We start from the raw sequence: 21,569 nt of genomic DNA on the forward strand, positions 1-21,569 counted from the left end.
TTGTTTTCTGTTTATTAATGTGTTGTTATATTATCAAGAGGTAATACAATAGACAAAGAAACACAAACTTGTAATATATACAGATTATTCATGTAGGTTCATGGGATTGTTCAATTATTTTGGGGGGAGAAAACAAACAAACAAACAAACAAACACCAGAAATATATTCAGAATATTTGTATAGCAGACTCAGATGAGAGAATTATAAAGAGAATATCTTGGTTTTATTAGTGTTTTTTTTTTCTTATCGTCATCTTTGCTGAGAACTAGCTGAGCAGCACAATGAAGGAGTTTTTCATGAGATAGTATTTGTTCCTTCACAATGGTGAAGGAAAATACAATCAACCAAAAGGATTTTCAAAGAGCTACTTACAGATTCTCACTTCCTGCTTTTATGATATAGTCATTCAAAAATAAACATAAAAATAGATAATAATAATAAAAAAATGCTGCATCTCACTTCACTGTGAGTGCTATATCATTTTAATATGTCTACTGCAGAAGCTTTCCCACTCATTCTAATTCTGTTGCAAACTCTAAAGTTGTTCCATTAGAAATATATTGATAGTGGATAACTTGGACATCCAAAAACGCATTTGATATCTTTTTTTCCCTATAAACATTACATTTGCTTCTCCTTCTCTGCCCTACCTTGGCTTTTCTTCTCAATGGTTTTCCTATGCAGTTAACTCTTATGTACCCTTGCTAAATGAGAGATTCATTAATTACCTACCACATAAAAATATGGTTGGCTTGATATCTCCATTTAAAATGGTTTCTGCTGTTTTGTTTTGTTTTGTTTTGTTTTGTTTTGTTTTGTTTTTCCATAAACAGGATTATGGTTCTTCATTGTAATACTCCAAAGGATGTAAATATAGGGTTATATTCAGTCATTTAATCATCTTAATTACAAGGTTTACCATAACAAGATTAAAGATGAATAGAAGATTTCATCAAGATTTACATGTTTCCTTCAGAATGAATACTTTCAGATGTGCTTTTTAAGGCTTTTATTCAAAGCTTTCTGTATCAGTTTAATAGAGAATGAAGATTCCCATTGTTAGAGTAGTGCGGATGTGCTGCACTCCGCAAACTAGGAAAGCAGATGCATGTTCCTTCTTGCCTCAAAAGGATGCTGCTGTACGGAGGCAGTATGAAACATCTGCACAGATGCTAAATTGATTTTTTTTTATCACTTTTTAGCAGACATATATGATCTTACCCAGTTTGAAAACTGTTTTATAAGCTGTGTCTTTTATGCATCATCTTCAGTGTTATAAAACTAGTTTTAATAAGAGATGCTTCACAGGACATCACAGAATCATGGAATCCAACCATCAACCTGACCTACCCATCACTAAAACATGTTCTTAAGTGTCAAATGCACACATCTCTTAAATACATTACTTCCCCTTCTGGAGTTCTGGAGGTTGTGTAGTGTTTAGCAAGCTGCTAGGAAAAAAAAAAAAAAAGAGAGCGCACTTTATGCCAAGTTCAAATAGGTTTTGTCCAGTAATTGTTTCCTAAGTAGCTGTTCATGTCCTCATGTTAATTGAAGAAAGTCACATCAAATAATATGTTTTTTGACAGGGCTCTGTCACTTGCACAAGTGAAGATGTGCTTCCTAATGCTTAGACAGAAGATCTTGCAATCCAGTTTGTGTCCCTTGCCTCTTGTCCTGGCACCGGGTACCACTGACAAGAGCCTGGCTCTGTCTTCTTTACGTCCTCCTTTCAGACACTTATACACACTGATAAGATCCCTGTTGAGCCTTCTCTTCTCCAGACTGAATACTCCCAGCTCTCTCAGCCTTTCCTCCTAGGAGAGGTACTCCAGTCCCTTGATCATCTTGGTGGCCCTCTGTTGGACTCTTTCCAGTATCTCTAGGTCTCGTACTCAAGAGGCCCAGAGCTGGACACAGTAGTCCAGGTGTGGCCTTGCTGATGTTGTCGAGTAGAAACATCACTTCTCTTGACCTGTTGATGATACCTTGCCTAATGCAGCCAATTAGCCTTCTTAGCAGCAAGGGCACATTGCTGACTCGCATTCAACTTGGTGTTCACCAGGACCCTCAGGTCCTTTTTTGCAGAGCTGCTTTCCAGCTGGGTGGTCCCCAGCATGTCCTGGTACCTGGGGCTGTTCCTCCTCAGGTGCAGGACTCTGCTCTTCTCTGTGTTGAACTTCACAAGATTCTTGTCGGCCCATTTCTCATGCCTGTCATGGTCCCTCGGGATCGCTGTGTGTCCCTCTGTTGAGTCCACCACTTCCCCTCACTTTATGTCATCCACAAATTTGCTGAGGGACACTCTACCCTCTACCCCATTGTCCAGATTATTAGTGATGATATTAAACAGCACTGAACCCAGTCCTGACCCCTGGGCTACTGTGCTCACTACTGGCCTCCAACTAGACTTTGCACAACTGGCCACTGCCCTCTGCGTCTTTCTGTTCTGCCTGTTTTGATTCACCTCACTGTCAGCTCATCCAGCCCATACTTCAACAGCTTCTTTATGAGGATTTTATGGGGAACAGTGTCGAACACCTTCCTGAAGTCCAGGAGGATGATATCCACTGCTCTCCCTGCATCCATCAGGCTGACTGTATCATTATAGAAGCTTATCAGGTTGGTCAGGAATGACCTCCCCTTATTGAATCCATAATGACTACTCCTGGTGATTTTCTTCTCCTTCATGTGCCTGTAAATGTTTTTCAGGTTGAGCTGTTTCATCGCCTTCCCAGGGATCAAGGTGACGCTGACCAGCCTCTAGTTCCCTGGGTCCTCCTTCTTGCCCTTCTGAAGATAGGAGTGATATTTTCTTTCCTCTAGTCTTTGAGCACTTCTCCCAGTTGCCATGCTCAAGCAAAGATTATAGAAAGTGGTCCTGAGCTCACATCTTCAAACTCCTTCAGGACTCGTGGGTGCGTCCCATAATGTTAATCTGAAGTCCATTAGTTCCTTTAGTCAGAAGTCCATGGGTTTGGCCAATATTATATAAACAATAGACAAAAATAACAGGGCAGTCTCTAAATGACTTTATACAGGTAGAGACTTCTCCAGGCAAATTAGCTTTAATAACAAGCTTCTTATATTTGGCTAGACTGCCCTCAGTATACTCATTAGCTTGTTTACAGGCAGTTGGCTCAGATACCTGCGTGCATGTCACATCAAATTCTGTTCTGAGGGCATACATACATCTTATAGTCCTGTCTGTTCACTAAACTGGCTTTTGTGAATGTAGTTCACACATCTCACTTTCTGTATTTATACTCAGGCAACAAGTTTATATTAAGGATATGAATTCAGTCCCAGAATCCAGACAGTTAACAGTGCGTAGCATAAGAGAACTTCAGTCTCTACGTTTATCTAGCCATTACCAATTTCTTTAAAATCATAGGAAGCCTGCATGAACTTATATCACTGAATCTCCACCTCTCTTGGCAACAGTGGGTGCTACTTCATAATTCTAGCCTGTCTTTACAGGTGAGGTTTCTTGCTGACCGTGATATCAGTAAAGTTCTGTGTGTATTAAACAATTAATATTCTGTTTTTGTTTGTTTGTTTGTTTGTTTACTTGTTCGGTTTGTTTGTTTGTTTGTCTTGTTTAATTTTTTTTTTTCATTTTGTTTTCTATATTTTTTCAAATCTGGCTTTGTGGTGGTTTTACTCAGGTGGGCAGCCGAGCTCCACCACAACCGCTCTCTCACTCCCCCTCTCCTCAAAGAGGAAGGGGGAGAAAATACAACACAGAGAACTCGAGGTTTGAGATAAGAAAGGTTTAATTAAAGGGAAAGGGAATGGGAGAAAAAAAACAGAGACAAAAGAAGCAATCAGTCCGCGCGGAAGCACAGAGAGAGGAAAAATTATTCTCTACTTCCCATCAGCGAGCGGTGTTCGGCCACGTCCTGGGAAGCAGGGCCCCAAACGCGTAGTGGTTGTTCAGGAGGAACAGCCCCCTCCCCCACGAGAGCCCCCCCTTTTATTGCTGAGTGTGACATCAGGTGTTATGGAATATCCCTTTGGTTGGTTTAGGTCAGCTGCCCCAGCAATGTCCCCTCCCCATCACTTGCCCACCCCCAGTCTGCTGGCTTTTGGGGGCTTGGAAGGAGTCCTGATGCTGTGCCAGCACTATGCAGCAATAGACACAACACTGGAGTGATATCAGTGCTGTTCCAGCTACGAGTGCAGAGTACAGCACTGTGTGGGCTGCTGCAGGGAAAAGGTGACTCCAGCTCAGACAGACCCAACACAGGCTTTTAAAATCAATTTAACATGTAAAGCTGTATAATTTGTTTCCAGAAGAAACCAGTGTGTTGCTGAAGCAGTCACATTTCTCCTCTCTGTTGAGAACACCGAATAAGACTGATTTGCTGGTTCCTAATCAAAACATTAACAATCAAAACAGCATCTGCACAAGTCATGCATCTAGCCATGACTCTCCTTTAAGCTAAGAAGTATTCTCCACACAGTATCTTCTATTAACAATTTTTAGAGGCTAGATATATATGATGCAGATGATGGCAAATAGAACATTTCTCATTCATTGTACATAACTGTAATTGCCTAACTATTTCTTGGGAAGGCTGAACTGTCCAATGGCCTCGTGCTTCTCTTTCTGTTAACAAAACTGAGAATAAGAGAAACATTGAGGTTTTTGTTTATTTTTCCTTAAGACATATCAATGTCAAAATGAAAGGTAAATCTGTGTCCTAGACTTAACAAATGGTCTATAAGAAGAGAATCATAGAATCATAGAATCATAGAATATCCTGAGTTGGAAGGGACCCTTAAGGATCATCAAGTCCAACTCTTGACACCGCACAGGTCTACCCAAAAGTTCAGACCATGTGCCTAAGTGCACAGTCCAATCTCTTCTTAAATTCAGACAGGCTCGGTGCAGTGAACAGGCTCCCTGGGGAGCCTGTTCCAGTGTGCAACCACCCTCTCTGTGAAGAACCCCCTCCTGACGTCCAGCCTAAATTTCCCCTGCCTCAGCTTAACCCCGTTCCCGTGGGTCCTGTCACTAGTGTCAATGGAGAAAAGGTCTCCTGCCTCTCGACACCCCCTTACGAGGAAGTTGTAGACTGTGATGAGGTCTCCCCTCAGCCTCCTCTTCTCCAGGCTGAACAGGCCCAGTGACCTCAGCCGTTCTTCGTACGTCTTCCCCTCAAGGCCTTTCACCATCTTCGTAGCCCTCCTCTGGACACTTTCCAACAGTTTCATGTCCTTAGAAGAGGATCTGTATGAAGACATATGAGACACCCATCTTAACTCTACTTTGCTTCTCTCATAATTGTATGCAATATGACATGTTCTTCTTCACACATTTCTATTCATTATCGAGGCATGATTCTAAGTAACAGAAAATGGGCCATGACTAACAGTATTAGAAAATGATTAGAAAAATGCATGACAGAAAAGTTTATTATAGTTAATATGTCACATATATAGGACAAGGTGGCACAACTTCTCTATCTCTTCTTCAAATGCCCATAACATATAAATTATTATAATGCAAATATTAAGTGTTTTAAAAATATTATTTCAAGAGCCACACCTACCAACTGAATGTTTTGAAGGGCACCAGTCTTTTAGGATTTATTATATTTTTGTGTTTATTTGACTTTGCTTTGATAAACAAAGCTTTGACTTTGCTTTTTGATAATGAGAAAAAAAAAAATATGTTAGGAGACAGGTACACAGTACTTTAAACTCCATATTTTTGCCCTAATTCTCTGTCAATGATCATTCCATAGGGTCATCGCCTCTCTTCACCACATTTTATCCTGGAGGATTCATAAAGAAGTTTTTCTCTTGCATCCCCTACTTTATCACTTTCCCTAAGATGCTTTTGAAAATTTATTGTCTGATGATACTAATTCCCACATGTGTTATCATTGAAGCAAATGTCCATGGCCCCCAACACGGCTCAGTACAACAACCTGTATTATTTATCTGTGTGATTGATTGATGACTATGCCTTGTAGTTTTCATTATGGAATGAACAAACACAATTAACTTCACTTTGGTGTTTTGTTTTGTTTTGTTTTGTTTTGTTTTTTCTACTATGGTCTTTCCATATTAAAAATTACTTGACCAGTAATTTTGCTGTTGACTTCCCTGGAGCACTTTATAGTGGTTCTTTCCTCAATCTTTTTGAAGGTGATGCATGCATCTGAGGATATGAAATTTAGGAGTTTGGGAATTATAGAATTTTCAGTAGGGTAGCATTGCAGCAAGCTGTGTTTGCCAATGAGGAGATACTGTCTGTTGGCAATGTGTTGTTATTAGACTTTAATTACATTTTAATGACCAGAATATGCACCAAATTCTAGAGAATATCTGTATAATAGTCATAGGGATAAATAATTATTAACCATTTAAAATTTCTGTACATAGGATTCTAGATTTTCCTTTAAGAAATATATTGAAAATTAATAAATTAAAAGCAATGTATTGGTGATCCAACCACAGTAAATTACCTCAAAAAAACTTATTTATTTTTTTTTTAAAGCTTTTCCAAATGTTATCTCTATTGATATACCACTACCATCCTCTTACAAACAGTAACAATTCTTTCCAAATATATGCTAAGCTACACTAGAAAACAAAAGTTTAGTGGCCCAAGACCCAATGGATCACTGACTGGTACTGTTTTACCCCTCAAGTACTATGAAAACATAGTGAGAGAAAACTGGTTGACCTTGGCCAATTAAACCAGCATGCAATGCTGGATAAAGGGGCAGCCCTGAGAGGTTAAGTACATATGCTTAAGGCATATGTACTATTGTTTCACAGCCTCACTGCTGTCAACAAATATTACCCCAGCTGCCAGTTCAGGAGAATTAAAGTGGATACCAAGAAAAAGAGGGAGGAAGTATAAGAGATTAATTAATTTAAAAAATGCATTAAGTATGTTGGCTTTCAGACTCATGTTTTATTGCCTTTCAGGCAACAGCCATATGTGGCTATTTTCTAGAGGTTGACATATGGGACAATAATGATGAAAAGTTTCTGTAATGGGAAAACTCCTCTTCCCTGGAGACACAAAGCTAGTCTGTTACTGAGATGTCCCAACAAATTAGATACAACCATCAGGGACCCCTCAGCCTAGTGATTAAACAAGACAGCATTACCATGCCAGGTTTAACAGAAATGTATGTTCATGGTGTCACAACCACATCTCAGCAACTAATAATGTAAAAATGCCAATTAAAAAAATATATATATATTCCTTTTTTTTTTTTTTTTAATGTGCTACAGGTTTTTAAGATCAGAATAACATACAGCAGTTACAGATACAGTGGCACAGTGTTCTTGCAAATGTTACTCTCTCATAATACGTTTTCTGTTACAATCCACTTGCTACTTAGTTTTGACGCTTTACTAAGCTGGTGGCAGGAACAACACAGTTTTACAAACATGTCAGTTAAATACCAGAAAGTCTATTTTGTTTAAGATAGAGAATTCCTAATTAATCCCAATTACCTCTCCGTATCGCAGTCAACAATAGCAAGAGTGCACGTTAATCAATATAACCAAGGAGAAGAAGCCAGAAATACAATGCTGGTCAGACGGCTAAAACAAGATAATACATAATAAAGAGAAAGACATTAAAAAATATTCATTTCTAAGGGTTTGGAGTCTAGCTCTTTCTCTCCATAACCCCTGTGAGTAAATATTAAAGGAATGAAAAAGGATGAAAACAGTTGATTTTTCAGTAGATGTAATTGTTTACTGTTCCCAGTCTAGGCATGATTAACTGAACTCAATGGTGATTCTGGTAGAGATGACTACTGAAGATGGTAGGAAGTCAGTCTTGACCAAAGGAGTAAGTTCTGATATGAATTCTTTCAATAGTATGTCAGTTATTCCTTATTTTATATGTTTGATATGAAAGTCAATCATAAAATCATTAGAGGTAATGCAGTTCTTAATGAGACATATTTTCATATATTTAATAAGTTCAGGAAAACTGTTCCAGATAAAAGGAATGGTATGGAAAAAAAAAATCTATTTTGGATATTTTTATTTTTTCCTTTACAAAGTGAAACTATAAATTGTTTAGAAATTGTTTAGAAACATATATCTGGATGTGTTTATGCTCTTTTACCTGCCCAAATAACTGAAGGCAATTATAACTTAAATAATAATTATGTTAAAGACAATTGTTTGGATTTATCAAGAAGAAAATGACTGAATGGATATAAGCCTAATGTCATGGCTTTCAGACTGAAATCTGAATGGTTACAGCTAAACGAAACCAGTATGCATCCTTACTTTCTGACAACAAAATATGTTTTTCAGAGCAGTAACAGTGGAATGGTGTCTTCTTTCCAATCACAATGACATCTTTTCTGATGCCATCAATTGTGATAATTTGCTTGTCCATTTCTATCTCCTCTGGTCTCATGCTATGTTTCAATATTGTTAAAATCAGCACTGATGACTTAATTAGCCAGCTAATACACTTCCTGTTGTGTTGATGCTATTATCCTACAGCAGAGAATATGTAACTGGAAAATTTCACTTCATTTATTGGTTTATTGAAGCGTTAATTTTCATGACACTTTTCTTGTTTAATAATTAAAAAAGTTTTCCAGTGGAGACCACAGGGATAAAAAATCAGTAATAGGAAAGAAAGAATGGAAAGAAAGATAATATCGATGAATTGTTTGTCTCAGTTTGGCTTTTTCTGAAGAACCACAAGGTCCTTTAGGACTTGAGATCAGTCAATCCAACTCCATGGTAAGATGAAGGGCTGTGAGAGAAAGCTGAAACACCAGGATCCTTACTTCTGAGATCACTGTTGTCAGGCAATGGCCTGGTATAAAACTTTTCCATTTCAGTGATGCTGTTCGGAAGTGTTAGATAGTTAACAGGATTTGACTCTGTCTACTTTCTCCAGATCAGATGAAAGGAATCTGGGACAGTGCTAAGGTGATGGATAGGCTGAGACTCAGGTTTATTTATTCTGAAGGCCTTTTTTGATAGATGTTGCAAATTACCAGAAGTTGCATCCATTCATTTTCTGTTTACTGCAGTCAAAAAAGGTCAGTGAAAAGTACTTACATGTGCTTATGAAAATGATCCATGTAGACATGTGTTTAGAAAAATGACATATGTACCACTCCCACTGGCCTCTCAGAGTCGGTGGTCTGTGAATCAATGTATGAATGCTACTTATTTATACGCTTCCTAATTTTACTCCCTGAGATACATATTGAATATAATCCCTGGCAATATAATCCACTGATGCAACTGAAAGAATTAGGTATTTTACACATTTTTGTGAACAACAACAAACAAACAAACAAAAACAAACAAACAAACAAAGATTAGTAAGAAATAAGCCAGTATTGCTTTACTTTTCTGCTTAATGCAAACAGGAAGGTACTCATCTGCAGATGAGTGATGCTTAGTACCTCTGACTCACTCTGCTTTTGTCCTCTGATTTTGTGTAAGCATGAACACCTAAGGTAAATTTTCTGAAGCAGTTTCCCATTCCAGATGTTATGTTTGTTAAACTTGGTTTAGGTGGCTGAATATAACTTAAAAACATTATAACCATGAACTTTGAGAAGATATCTTCAAATTTTCAAGTGATCAATTTTAGATCAAATTTCGTTGGTTCAGCATATGAATTCTGAAATAAATATGTTTTAGGGGAGATATTAGGGAAAGGAAAAGGGCTTTGGAAAACATAACTGGAGTTCTGAAAACTACACATGTATTCAACACAGGAAGAAGCAGAATTGCCTGTCATTTACAGTACTTTAGTAATGCTATCTCTATTAGAATAACAACAACAACCAGAAAGATTTGGAAAAGTATCTTCTTTCTCCACGTGATACATATAAATAAAATGCATACATATAATGTGACATATCAGGTGTCACTTTGAGTGCTAATGGTAAAGAGATGAGGAAGAGAGATTATAATCATGAGACACTGCCCTAAGCTGCAAGTAAGGCAACAGAAGGCTATATATTATTTCTAAATAATAATGTGACAAGTATAAGATGGATGGCAACAGTTCCTGGGTTTCCAGCAGTGCAGAATGACATGCACTGAGACTCAGCTATGTATTGTCTATATGTAACAACAGGTAAGAGTAACAGTCTCTACATTGTTAAATTTTAAATGATTGATTGTTGCTGAGGTTATTTGTAGTGATTTATTTGTACAACATGGTTGAACAGTGTTATTGGCATTCTAGAGTAGTTTAGTAATGTGATTTGTATCCTCCTCTTCATCTGCACTTTGAGTTATTTTTTATTTGAGATAAGTAATATATATATATATATATTATATATATAATATATAATGTGACAGATCTTACATATATATATATATATATATATAATTCTTAAGTATTAAGAATGACAGTGACAGATCTTACATATATATATATATATATATAATATATATATATATATATGTAAGATCTGTCACTGTCATTCTTAATACTTAAGAATTGTGTTTTGGGGACTACACATTTGTTCTTATGTTATCCTCCGAAGCATTTGTTCACATGTCCCATTGTGTTCAGATGTAATGGATGATCCATTACTTGCTAAATTTAAGCCTAGAAAATATACCAGAAAGGAGCTGAGTATTACACATTCAGCATCTGAATCACTATGTGATTTATACTGCTAATTTATTTCAACATTTGAAAGTCACATTCAAAGGCAATATTTGGGGTTTGTTGCCCATCTCCAGTTTCATCTTCTAAACTCCTAAGGATTAGTTGGTTCTAAATTTTTTGTTTTGTTGTGGTGATTTATAAGTGTGAAGAAGAGCTGGTGAGAAGTAATAACATTAAAAATTAAAAGAATTATATATTAGTTGAGATTTCACTTTAACTATAACCTGACTCGTGACTGCTGGGAAGTCACTTCCTTCAATTCCATGATCGATTTCCTCATATATAAAATGACGATAACATTAAGGACCTAAGTGGCCCCGCTTGAGCAGGGTAATTGGACAATATGACATCCAAAGGTCTATTCCAGACTAAATCATTTTGTGAATCTATGATTCTGTAAAACTCTAATATCAGAGCATGATCAGAGTGCAAAAATGGGAATGAGAAAAAAGGAGAGGAAACAATGTTACTTAAACTCTGTTGGATATTTTGCCAGAGAAAAAAAATATGTATGTAATACATGTATTCTATAGAATAATGTGTCTTCCTGAGCATTAAGCAATTTCCTCAGAATTTTCCAATGGCACACTTTTCATATGAGAACAATAATTAGTTAGTCATTGGTTACTGACTTTACTAAAGGAATTTGGAACAAATTATTAATTCTTTTTCATTTGAACTTATTCATTAAGAGCTTATCAAATTGAGGTGTTGTGTATTCAACAAATTTCCATCATTTAAAAATAAATAAATAAATAAAGTTTTAATAATAATAAGCTATCCAAATCAGATTTACCAGTGACTTGTCCTGCACATTGGTCTCTGACAAGTTTTATATCTCCTGTAGATCAGTGATTACAACTGCACTGGTTTGTTTTTAGCCATTAAAATGTTCATCAGTAAAAAATCAAGGATCCCAGAACAAGATGGGAACTGTCCCTTTTGATCATGTATTAAAGTAAGTTTTTATTCTTTTCAATATACAACAAGTTAATAGGAAGGTTCTTCCAATTCTTTTTATACAAAGCATACTTTTACAAACATGAGTTCTAGGTGTATTACAGAAGCTTTGCTGTCTTTTTCCATAGAAAGAATAATAAAAATAAACTGAGTTAGTTTGAATAGATTTATTTTCATCCAATATCATTAACTATATCATACTTTTTAATAAGTTGATATCAATCAATTCTGATATCAATCATTCAATTATTTAATCTAAGACTGAAGCTAATGACTTTATAATGATGTGGGTTTTCCAGATTAACTTTTTTTTTTTTTTTTTTTAATGCTAGAACGAATTTATCCTTTATTCTTGACTTTGGAAATTACTATTGTTCCAATAGTTCTATAGAAACTGATTTTAGTTCTATAGAAATTGATTTTAAAGACTTCATTGATAAATCTTATATTCTAAGTTCTTTGTTACTACTTATTTAGTCTATTTATTTATTTATTTATTTATTTATTTATTTATTTATTTATTTTTATCATCCATCCCTCCCCCCTTTTTTTCCTTGCTTTTCTCCAAAATAACAGTATATTAGAAAATGTAAAACATACATGTAAACGGTGCAGTTAGGATTTTTCTACATAAGCATTTTTTTCCACTCTTACCTAATAATATATGAGTTTCAATAGCAGACCTATAGCAGGAATGCTTTTATTTTCTCTTGGAATATTTTAAAAATTTATTTGTAATTTATTTGTCTTGTTTGTCAGAGAAATCTCTTCCCAGTGTTTTTCTTCTTTAATAAAGTTAATGTAAGCCTAAATATATATATTTTCACCATCAGCTGTTATCCATAAAATTATATTACTTTTATATTTTCTCTATTTAAATAAGAAAAATGTATATTTTGATAAAATAGCTTTACATTCTGAAATGAGAGCATGTCTAAACATATCTTTACATGAAAATCTTACTGAGAATATAACATCTCAAAAATTATCTCAAACTATGGGAAGAATAGCTATTATTATTATTATTATTATTATTATTATTATTATTACTATTATTACTATTATTATTATATGAATACATTTTATATAAATATACACATTATATATAAAAATATGTTATATATTATAAATATATTTTTAAATAAATAAATAAATAAATATGTAATAATTATATTTTATTATGATTATTATTTAAAATAAAGGATGGTCCATAAATTATAGCTGGCTGAGCTTGAGTTCTTCAAATTTACTGTGGCATTCAATTGAATTATTGCTTGCTATTTGCAAGCAATAAGATAATAAATCGTTATTAAGAGACAGCCTTTATGGATATGTTAATGAACAAATCATATCACATTTAAATTATTTTTTATCTTTGAAAGTGTGAATGGCCTAATGTAAAGAAAGGTATATTTAGTATTTTGAATTACTCCTAGGTCCAAGAGATTGCAATCACTGCAGAGGACAGAAGAGGAATACAAAATCATTAGTGAATTGGAGAAGTGGCCTGAACTAAGTAACATAAAATTCAGCAAAATGCAAAGTACGAAACTTACCAAAAAATCAAACATAAATATAGAATAAATGGAAATAAGTGATTAAACAATTATTAAATTAAAATTAAACAAATTGTGCTACTATAGATAATTGAATACCTAATTGAATGGATAATTGTATGCCTCAATTCCAGGATATAGTAAGTGTATTATCTACAAAGTATGTGCGACTATTATTCCATTTATCAACACTGTTAATGTCTCAGTACATGAGAGTACCATGTCCAGTTTTGGGTCCTACATAATAAGTTGTAAATAAGCAGAAGAAATGATAACAATAAAAATAGGTAGATGATTCAAAACCGTGATTTCTAAGGAAAATTTAAAGAGATTTGTTTGATCTAGCCTTGAAGACAAAAGCTTTATACAGACCAGAGGAGTAACAGTCTACTATTGTAATTGTAAATCTTAATATAGGTTAGCAACAAAACGTTTCTGATACTCTCAATATGATAATTTGAAAAAGCAATAACTATTGAAAATAAATAAATAAATAAATAAAATACATCTGAATGTAAAGAAAAACTTTACAATCATTAACTGAGCTATGAAATAGGCTATTCTGAAGCTCTTAATTTAGGAATATAACTCTACACACATTTTTAAGGAAATGTGCTTCAGGGAAAGGGAAAAACCTGAAGGACATATATTCTTGAGATCTTTTTGATTCCTACTTTTTTATTATTTATAGCATGAAATATTTTTTTAAATATGAGACTCATATCAATGACAAACAGGTACACGTAATAATCTATTAAAATTTCTGAGAAACCTTTTTTTTTTTTTTGTTATATGTAATGTCGTCTCTTTAAAGAGCATACATAAAAGTATTTACACATTTCAATGACTGGCTGCATTTCATATATGTCAAATGCAAAAATGACTATACTGACTGCATACACTAGAAATGTTAATATAATATTGGTAACATCCAGTACAAGATCAGTCTTAACACTACACTTACCTATTCCAACGTATTTTAATTACTATCTCTGTAAGTGATTAAAAAAAATATTTGAAGATTTATCACCGTAATTAAAACTGAACAAAGATAAATATGTGATCGGTAGAGTTGTGTTTCAGGTAAGTGAGCAGTAGATACTGAGCCCCCAGAGCAGAAAAGGAGCAGTTCCATTGCTAGCTGATAAATAGACAACATCTATTTGCCCTATGTGGGTACATTACAATGCAACAAATAAATTACCTTCATTAAATATTTTCTTGGAGGATTAATGAGCACTGATAATAAGTCACAGCAGCACAAAGAAATGCACCAAAATTATTTATCTGGTTGTAGTGGGACGCTGAAGGAACAACCCATTATTATCATTCATCTTAGCTACAGAAAGCCTTTCACATTTTCACTGAAATGTGAAATGTACTCCATCATTAGAAAATGCAACATATTACACCCTTATTCAGTGCTTGGTAGACAGAATATCCAAACATCAAGTGTGATGATAAAAGTTAAAACTGGGCTTGAGATAAAATAAGGTTTTGTATTTTCAGCAGGGGAGATTTAGACTTTTTTTTTTTTCTGATTATTTATTTAATTTGAACTGAATATTTCTGAATGATAAAGCAAAGCTATCAAGTAAATTTGATGGTTTACAGTTATGCATAGTAAATTCATACCCTAATCTGGAGTGAATTTGTTGCTAGTTTGTCTTTTTGTTGGTGGTGGTGGTCTGTTTTTGTTTGTGTTTTTAATTTTTTAAAATTAAAAAAACTTCTTTTTGCCAAGAAGTTTTAATAAAGTGGGAGAGAGAGAGAGAGAGAAGAAGGAACTTCATCAGAGTTGCTAAAATTCCCAGATTACTTCAGATTTTGGCTGTCATCAGGCGTCAGTACCATTTAGTACCATCGGGTACTGCCATCTTGTGGAATTGGAGCAATCATAGGAAACCCTAAAACAGAGGCAGATAAATATATTTTCCCAACAGGATACTGGAGAAGATGGACTAGTATATCTCACTGCATCACAATAAGAAGACACAAAATAGACTTCTTTATTTTGCAAATACCGTAATTCCACAAAAGTGCAATTGTGGAATGTGTGTGCATGCTTTATTTAAAATGCAATATTTAACATTGCATTTATTAATATTGCATTATTAATATGGACTATATGAACCTTTAGGTTCTAGGCACTCTGAAGGAGTTTCAATGGTGACTCTCATGTTACATCTTCACATGCCACTTGAAATACCACTTGTGTCCAGAAACTACATGTTTAAAGGAGAAAAGAAGCAATTTCTGAGGAGAAAAGCCTTGAAACAAACACGGGAAACAATCAGGCATTAACAAACATAGGAGTGAATATTTGGTGATATCTGAATGCCTCCACCAGAGCTCTGGTTAAAATACTTAATACTGATCCTCACTGACAAAAAAACTTTTGCATTACCATAGTACTAAAATTTACTGTATCAGAATGATATCTCCAAAAACATCATATAGTGCTAACAAAAATGCTATGCCAGTACTCCAGCATCATCCATTACGAGAAATATGTAACATTGTGACAGATTAGAAATTAGTATTGTGAAACAGAGAAATAGATCTACTAAATCGTTTAAGAAATGATAGTAAACAAAATTTCTCACCATAAATTTTTTTTGGCAGGAGATAGATGTGCTCTTCTCAGTACTTTATCACCAAGTGACCCAAATTTTCACCTACATAGCTCACTAAAAACTCCTTAATAAAAGAGAAACAAGTTGGGCATTTGGAAGACTTTGGAACCTGGCAGCAGAAGATTCCTCAAGCCCATGCCACAGAAGAATACCAATTTACAACTGCCTCTATTCAAAATTCATAATTTCTCTGTTTTTTGTTTGTTTGTTTGCTTTTTATTCCCTGTGTTGAAAAATAGTATATAAACAAGTTTCTTTTGTGTTGGCATTCAACTGTAATTTCTAGGAAGGTCTCTGCATCATCTTTGTGATTTTGGCATAAGTGTCATATTAAATATAAAACATATGGCTGTAAAAATAAAAAATATGCTCAGCACATATTATTTAAAAATACTATCTGCTTCTGTGTACAGCAGTATTCATAGTTTCCTATTTTCACCTGAACTTTTTTTCTCTATTGAAATCAAAATAAGTACAACATGAAGAAAACGTCTACTCAGTCTTACTTCACTTTTTTTTTTTTTTTTTTTTCTCAAAAAGAGATGACTTCAGATGGTTTATCTCTAAAGTCATTACTTCTTCATTTTACAGTTGTAGTTTGGTTTATTAAGGTTTTGGCAGCACTTAATTTAAGCTTCAAAATTTCTTCAAACTCACAATTATTTACCTGTCAGGAGTGATGCATCTGTGGGATTTAATGCCCTATTCAAAAGTTAATGCAATGAAAGGTTGCACTCTATGCCTAACCAAACAACACTGGTTCTAAAATCTTACAACCTAAACTGTTGCACTAAGATACAGGATTGAAGTTCTAAAAACCTTTTACTTTTTTTTTTTTTTTTTTTTAACTAAAAACTGCAGTGACCTGTGTACAAATAGAACTAGTATCTTCTACTTGGTCATAGGAATCTTGGTCTGAAATTCACTCATCAGTTTGCCATTTTGTAAGAGTGGTATATCAGGTGATATTTAAAGCAAGGTCTCTCTTGTAATTTATACATGCTCCTGTGATGAGCAGCTGTGGGAGTTGTGATACGTTACTATCTACTGTTCTAGAATTCTTTTTTACGTATGTGTATTATGAATAACAGACTTAAAAAATAGACAGCAATGTTTTAAACTGTTGATTCTTCATCATCTCTTTGTTAGTTATTTGTAAATGCAATTACTAGGGTATTCACTTATGCATGATACTGTCAGAAAAAAAAAAATCAAATGAAAAAGCAAATTAATCTTCTGCCTGGGGAGCCTGCATTAGTAATCCTGTGATTTAAGAACCCAAAATTTTAATTTTGTTGGTATATAAACCAGAAACAGTCAGAGTCCAAGAGTATGAAAATCAGCGTGTGTTTTGTCCTCCATCGTCTTGGAATTTTGAAGAGTCAGAGATTTGTAAAATGGATCAATGTCAAGATACACCCATTTTCCCATAATAGCAGTAGTTCTCCTAACACCCTTTTGTAACATCACTTCTACAAGATCATCCATCTATCTATGTCAGCTAAGAACTGTTGAGATCCCAGATCCCTAGCCAACCATGGTTGTTTCTGACTGTTCTGCATAACATCAGCTGGAAATTTCAGAGTTTCTCTGTGTATTGGGTTTTTGTAGCAAGAAGGAAAAATAAATAAGTAAATAAATAGAAATATTTAATAACATTTAATAAATAGAAATATTTAATAATTAAATAAATTTAATATTAAATTTAATAATTTAATAACATTTTAATAATAAAATAATTAATATTTAACAAATATAAATATTTAATTAAAAAAAACATTTTGAGTTTTAGATTTCACAGAAGCTTTATTGCTTTTTTCTCACTACCCTGTCATAACTCATCCATCACTCAATTTTTAAGAGCAAAAATCATTTGGAAGTTACCAAAATAACAGTATCCCTCCAGACTCAGAACCAGCAAAGACTAAGTATTTCATTTCATTAGAGGTACAAAACTTCATTGCCTGAAATCCATACATTAGCAGTAGTTTTAATTAATTACTGAATAATTAATTGTGTGTTTTTAGGGTACAAATAAAGTAAATTCTTTTCTACATGAACTGACAATGAACTCACAATGATGACTACTTTACATTTGGTCTGAACTACTTTTAAGCCAGAGCAATTATTGAGACTGATTGGTTTTCACTAGAATTAGTAACAGGTGTCTTCAATTAAAATCTATGCATTTTCCTTGAACTCATATGTTCATCATAGAATTTCATACTATCCTAAATCATTTCTGCCAGATAAGACTTCATGGTGGCAATGACATTTTCAGAAAGAAATATTTTGGGTTAATTAGTATTTTGCCTGAAACATAGCAGAAGATGAAGGAGATTTTGAGCATTCAGAGAGCTCTCTGAAATTCCTCAGGGTCTGCTCAGAATTGCAATTATATCTGAAAAAGGATTTTAAGCAGAAAGTCAACTCAATTCTCAGTTTTGCAAAAATCTTCCCCCTCTGTGTGATGACTATATTTAGTCCTTTAACATAGCATTTTTGTACTGATCCTATCGATTTGTCATGAGAAAATTTTCTTCTCACATAAGTGGATTGAACTTCTGCAAAATTAATCCAGAACATCCCTCATCTATAAATCACTACCTGACTGCTTACATTATTGGCTTATATTGGCTGAAAACTGTTCATCATTCCATTCCTTTCTGACCACATCAGGGAGTGGTACAACATACGGACAGGAAGGACAGATCAGTTAGAGTTAGTGTATTTCTTGTACCGTAAATAGATACCCCAGTTCCTATCTTATAATTGGAAAAAAAAAAAAAAAAAAAAAAAAAAAAGTACAGAAATTTTTAGGTGTTTCCTCTCACTTTGATTCTTTCCTTTTCTGGATAACTATACCAATGGAGCAGTATCCATCTAGGAAAAGTAGGAAGGGATTGATATACCTGAACTAGCCTTGGCTTTTCTAATTCTTGAGTCAGATTTTTAAAAACTGTCATAGGGGAAGATTACAGAAGAAGTTACCTTATAGCTGATGTGTAAGTAGTGAAGAACATTTGTTTCAGTGTAAAGACAAAATGAAACAGTGTAAGATAAAGTGGAAACAGAAGAGAACAACACGTTAAAAAGTATACCTAACGTTAAGGCTTTAAAGTCTAATTTGTAGAATTCCACATGAATAATTCCCTGCAACAGCTAAACCAGAACCTCATTAACTTTATTGATACTTCTAATACAAAGACATTAATGCATCTAGATTTGTAATACATCATGATATAATTACATACGGAATATTTTTTCTCAACCAAATAAAGGGAAAAGTATATACTTTTTGGGTGTGCAAAGAATGATTCCCAGGATAAAAATGATAACCACGGCAGATTACACTTAAATAAAATAAAATAAAATAAAATAAAATAAAATAAAATAAAATAAAATAAAATAAAATAAATAAAATAAAATAAAATAAAATAAAATAAAATAAAATAAAATAAAATAAATAAATCTCTTTGATTATGCCTTGATTAGTCATGTTGTGGTAAAGTGCTTGATAGCTTTGGTTTAAGGAATTAATGATTGATTCTAGGGACTTAAGCTGCATATAGAAAGAGTTCTGAGATATCTTCAAATAAACAGATATAGAAGAGTATAGTAAGTGTAGTGGAGTAATAATACCTGCAAAGTAGGTTGAAAACCTATTAGAATCTGTTGGTTAATTTTATATATATATATTTTAAGATGTATTCAGAATAAAAACTGTTCATGTGTGCACATAAAAAAATCATTGCTAGCTCTATAGGAAGCATCTTGTAGTTCACTGAAAATTTAAACAGGTAGAGAAAAGAATGTTTTATTTCTTTAATGACCCCACAAAATAGAAAAGGGAATTATTCAATATTTTACAGTTAATTTCTGAGTCTGTTGAATAATTTAATTATTTTTTCTGAACTAATTTTTCCCTCCCAGAGAACCTGTTTACGACTGTTGAATAATTTGTCACTTATGGCTTATTTCATTTCCAAAATTTGAAAGAGAGAAAAAAAAAAAATAACTTCTGTTCTAAAGCAAGTATTTTTTTAAACGTTTTTTTTATTTTATTTATTTTATTTCATTTTATTTATTTTAATTTTTTATTTTATTTTATTTTTATTTATTTAAATAAAGTTAATGAACATTTCTTGAGGGTATCCATTAACAATATTATTTAGTATTGTTTTCTTAATAGCTTTCTCTTATTTTTCTGTTTTCTTTTAGAGATCATCTACAGCTGGGTATTTAATGAATTCCCATCTTTTGTGACAGAAGATAGCAGACGCTTCATCTCTCAGGAGACAGGCAATCTCTACATCTCCAAGGTGCAAACATCTGATGTTGGCAGCTATATATGTCTGGTAAAAAACACGGTGACAAATGCCAGAGTTTTGAGTCCTCCTACACCTCTGACACTGAGAAATGATGGTAAGAAAGGTATTATTTCCAGGTACCACATGGAATCAAAATACTCAGTAATTTAAAAAACATGATTTTATTTTATTTTTTCAATCTATACATGCATTTACTGCTGCAGTCAGCATAGGAATGGTGTCCATGCAGATAGTCTTCTGGTGGTGGGACTATTTAGACCTCCAGAGACTGAGATGTAACCTGACACTCCTGAATTATTTTGTTTAGAAGATTTCTTTTTGCTATTCTAGGGCTCTGTCACTGTCAGAGAGAAGCAAATCTCTTTTCTCAGTAATGTCTGTTTCTTTAAGACTCCATTCAGTTGCCAAATGAATGTGGCTACTGCCACACTGAGATGCTGTTAGACATCTGAAACATCCACAGGAGACTAGCAAATATCACACAGAACATACAGGAAACCTGTACCCTTACAGGCCAGCTGGATGCCTGAAGATATACATTGATGCATCTCAGCTGTCACAGGACGGTTAGAAAACTGAACAGAGACCCTAACACTTAAAACCTGATGTTGTTCTGAAGACCTATTACATTTCTAGGCTCCAATTCACTGAAGTGATTAAGAACCACTAAGACCACCACAATTGCTTTGATTACAAATATAGTTAGCTACCCAGGTGCTTTTGAATTTCATCAAGGCATATCACTACAGTATTTTTTCTGTAATTAAGTACCTAAATATTTTTTTCAAAAACTAGCTTACGAGCTGAGATATCTTAGTCATTTCCAAAAATTAAAAGAAAACACTTTCCAATAATATTTCTTATGGAGCAGTATGACATTTCAATAAAAAATATATGTATCTGCAATTCTGTTAGAATAGCTATCTATACAGACAGGTATTTTTTGCTTTTTTTACAACTAAAAGATTAGCATTTTTATTTTATAATTCCTTTTTGGTTTTGTTTTCCATCAAAATAATGTTATTTTTGAGACTAATAATTAGTGGTTCTATGAATATCTTTATTTTTATTTTTTCAGGATGTTCCACACTTAATGATACTTTCTAGTTCTTCGGAAATTAATTTCAGCAATTTAGCAAATATGAATTAATATTTACATAAATCAGAGAGAGAGAGAGACAGAGAGAGAGACTCTGAGGCTTTAGTTCTGCTTATAACTTAATCTAGCACTAAGACTATCCCTGCAGAAGCATTACAAAGACTAGACTTTAACATTGACAATTTAGTTTTACAAAGTAAATAAAAAAACGTGTTCACAGATTAGAATGGAATTAATTTAATCTTTATTCATTGTAACTAGGTTGAAATGTCTGTCTGTAGAGCATGTAGTCTCTACAACAAAAAGCTGTGGGCTTTACAGTATAATTTCCTATTTAT

The 21,569-nt window shown here is 33.6% G+C and overlaps 1 protein-coding gene across 2 annotated transcripts in view; it reads left to right on the forward strand.

Annotated features, from left to right (window-relative positions):
• CNTN5 (contactin 5) overlaps positions 1-21,569 on the forward strand; it is a gene marked incomplete at both ends in the record, with an annotated part of 395,341 nt that overhangs the window by 200,414 nt on the left and 173,358 nt on the right. For both annotated transcript variants that reach the window (XM_084285826.1, XM_084285827.1), the window contains one exon: positions 20,023-20,226. In XM_084285826.1, coding sequence (XP_084141952.1) covers positions 20,023-20,226 — 204 coding nt within the window. The remainder of the gene's footprint in view (positions 1-20,022; positions 20,227-21,569) is intronic.

The sequence above is a fragment of the Netta rufina genome (assembly GCF_964035555.1).
Source record: "Netta rufina genome assembly, chromosome: 1".
Taxonomy (NCBI): Eukaryota; Metazoa; Chordata; class Aves; order Anseriformes; family Anatidae; genus Netta; species Netta rufina.